This window comes from Frankliniella occidentalis, unplaced genomic scaffold (genome assembly GCF_000697945.3).
Source record: "Frankliniella occidentalis isolate FOCC.00 unplaced genomic scaffold, Focc_3.1 Scaffold10, whole genome shotgun sequence".
Lineage (NCBI taxonomy): Eukaryota > Metazoa > Arthropoda > Insecta > Thysanoptera > Thripidae > Frankliniella > Frankliniella occidentalis.
In genome coordinates this window covers 1,726,645-1,728,667 of record NW_026267140.1, presented here as the reverse complement: position 1 = coordinate 1,728,667, position 2,023 = coordinate 1,726,645, and the positions used below count along the sequence as shown (strand labels likewise).

The following is a 2,023-nucleotide window of genomic DNA, read 5'->3' as shown; positions in this document are numbered from 1 at the left end:
TCCCCCGTCAATCTCTCTCTTTCCATCCTTTCTCGCCAGCGAGGGGAAGGTCAAGGGAGAAAGACCCTCCCTCCCGTCCCTCCCGCATCTTGCCGCATGATTCATCCCTCCCTTTCAGAGTTTTCCTGCTTCATCGCCCGGCACCTCCCCCCTGAATGACGTATTGGGGGCGCGACGTGGCGTAGCTCCTGGATGGCTGGAGAGCGGGCTGGAGAGCAAACCGGAGAGCAGGCTGGAGAACGAACTGGAGAGCCAGGTGCGGTCGACACGGCCAGGTTAGAGGAGCGGCGGGTTATCGAGTGCCTTGTGAGCCTCCCTAGCCCCCTCCCCCCGTCCCTCCCCCGCTCTGCCCGACGCGCGTGGCAGCGGAAATGACATTTGAGTCGAGGCGAGGCGACGACGGGAGAGACGGGCCGGGCTGAGAGGGCAAGGCTGGCGGGCGAAAGCCTCGCAGACTTCAAGTCGAGCAGGAAGACCAGAGTAAGGGTAGAGGGGAGAGCTTCCTGCCCACCGCCATCCAGCCCGCCGCCGTGCCCGGGTGGCAACACGGAGCACAATGCGGAGCGAGGGCGGAGGGGAGGCACTACATCTGGAATCAGGTCCGAGATCAATCATAGCGCCACAGATTTATCTCAAATGGAGCTCCCACGGAGATCTTCCACGCCGTTTTGTTCCGCCCCTCCAAATTGGGTTCGTTAAAAAAAATTAACAACAAAAATAAAATAAAACAAATCTGATGGTAACGTCAAGTTATGCAAAATGCGAGTTGCAGAGAGGGGTAGAAGGAATTCCACTTTGGTCAAGAATAATTTAAACATAGTTCGAGACATCGATTTCATGGATAAGCAGTCCCTCTCCGCTGCCTGGTTCCCCCGCCCCGCTCCACAGCTCCCGACCCTACATCCATATGGATGATACTCACGTTGACGAGGGTGGATGTGGACGACGCGTTCGAGGCCACTCCCCTGGCGAGGCCGCCGGCCAGCCTTGGCAGCGGCCTCCACTTGGCCGCCCCCGCCCCCGCCGCCGCCGCTGCCCCCGGAGGCCCTGGCCGCTCCTGCGGGGCCGCACCTCCGGCCGAGGGCTCACCCGGGGGCGGCGCGCCGTGCTGCTGGTCTTCTTCGCGGACGGGGCTCACGAGGCCACCCTTCAGCCTGCAGCAGAAAAAAATGTGAGGTGAGTTGAAGTAAATTGCAGAGCAGGGAAGGGGGGGGGGGTCGTGTGTTAAGAGGAAAGCACGTGTGTCGTGGCGCTGAGAGTGAGAGGCAGGGGGGTGCGGGGCGGAGTGGAGGGCAAGACTAGTCCTTCTCGCACACCTGCAGGAGCGCTCCCGGTGCTTGTTTCTCTGCTAGTTTGTCGCGCCGCCACATAGTTTGTTTTTGCCGCCGAGGAGGGGGAAGAGGGGAAGGAGTAGTTGGGTCGCCGGTGCTGCTGACGAAGTATCAAACAAGGGCCCCATTTGTCGCACGTCCCCAGCACTGCTCGGGTTAACCGCATGTACACACAACTCCGAAGCATTTCACCCCATCCCCCTTTCGCTCAGCTCTCGGCACATATACACCTGACAGGACGGGGGAAGGCGGAGGAAAGGGGGGGGGGGTAAAGCACAAACACTCAACAGTTTCGTGACCAAGGGCGACGGAATAGGTTCTCGACGATGTTGGAGCTCGCCATTGGTAACGAAAGCTATTACTCTTTCTTATGTGGGCCGCGTTACACCATATAACGCCGATCCAACGGCTAAATCCTTATTCTTGCGATGTAATGGGCTCACTCTCGGCGCAGAGACGCGTTCTCCGTCCTTGGCGGCGGCCCTTACCTCGGCTCGCAGGCCGTTGGCCGTGTTTGGCACGGTGCTTGACACGGCTTCGCCGCGACGCTCGCTGATCGAACGTCTCTGGCAGCAAACTTTTTTCCCTTCCGCGATGCTGTGCGCCAGCAGGCTCCCCCGGGCCCGCCCGCGCGCTCTCTCTTGCCAACACCCCAGTGCGAGGACACTCCTGTCTCACTCACTCGCACGCCC

General features: G+C 60.6%; 1 protein-coding gene across 1 annotated transcript in view; it reads right to left on the bottom strand.

The window, feature by feature from the left end:
- LOC113214894 (uncharacterized) overlaps positions 1-2,023 on the bottom strand; it is an 86,913-nt gene that overhangs the window by 9,284 nt on the left and 75,606 nt on the right. The window contains exon 14 of the mRNA XM_052277395.1: positions 923-1,154. Within this exon, the coding sequence (XP_052133355.1) occupies positions 923-1,154 (232 nt within the window). The remainder of the gene's footprint in view (positions 1-922; positions 1,155-2,023) is intronic.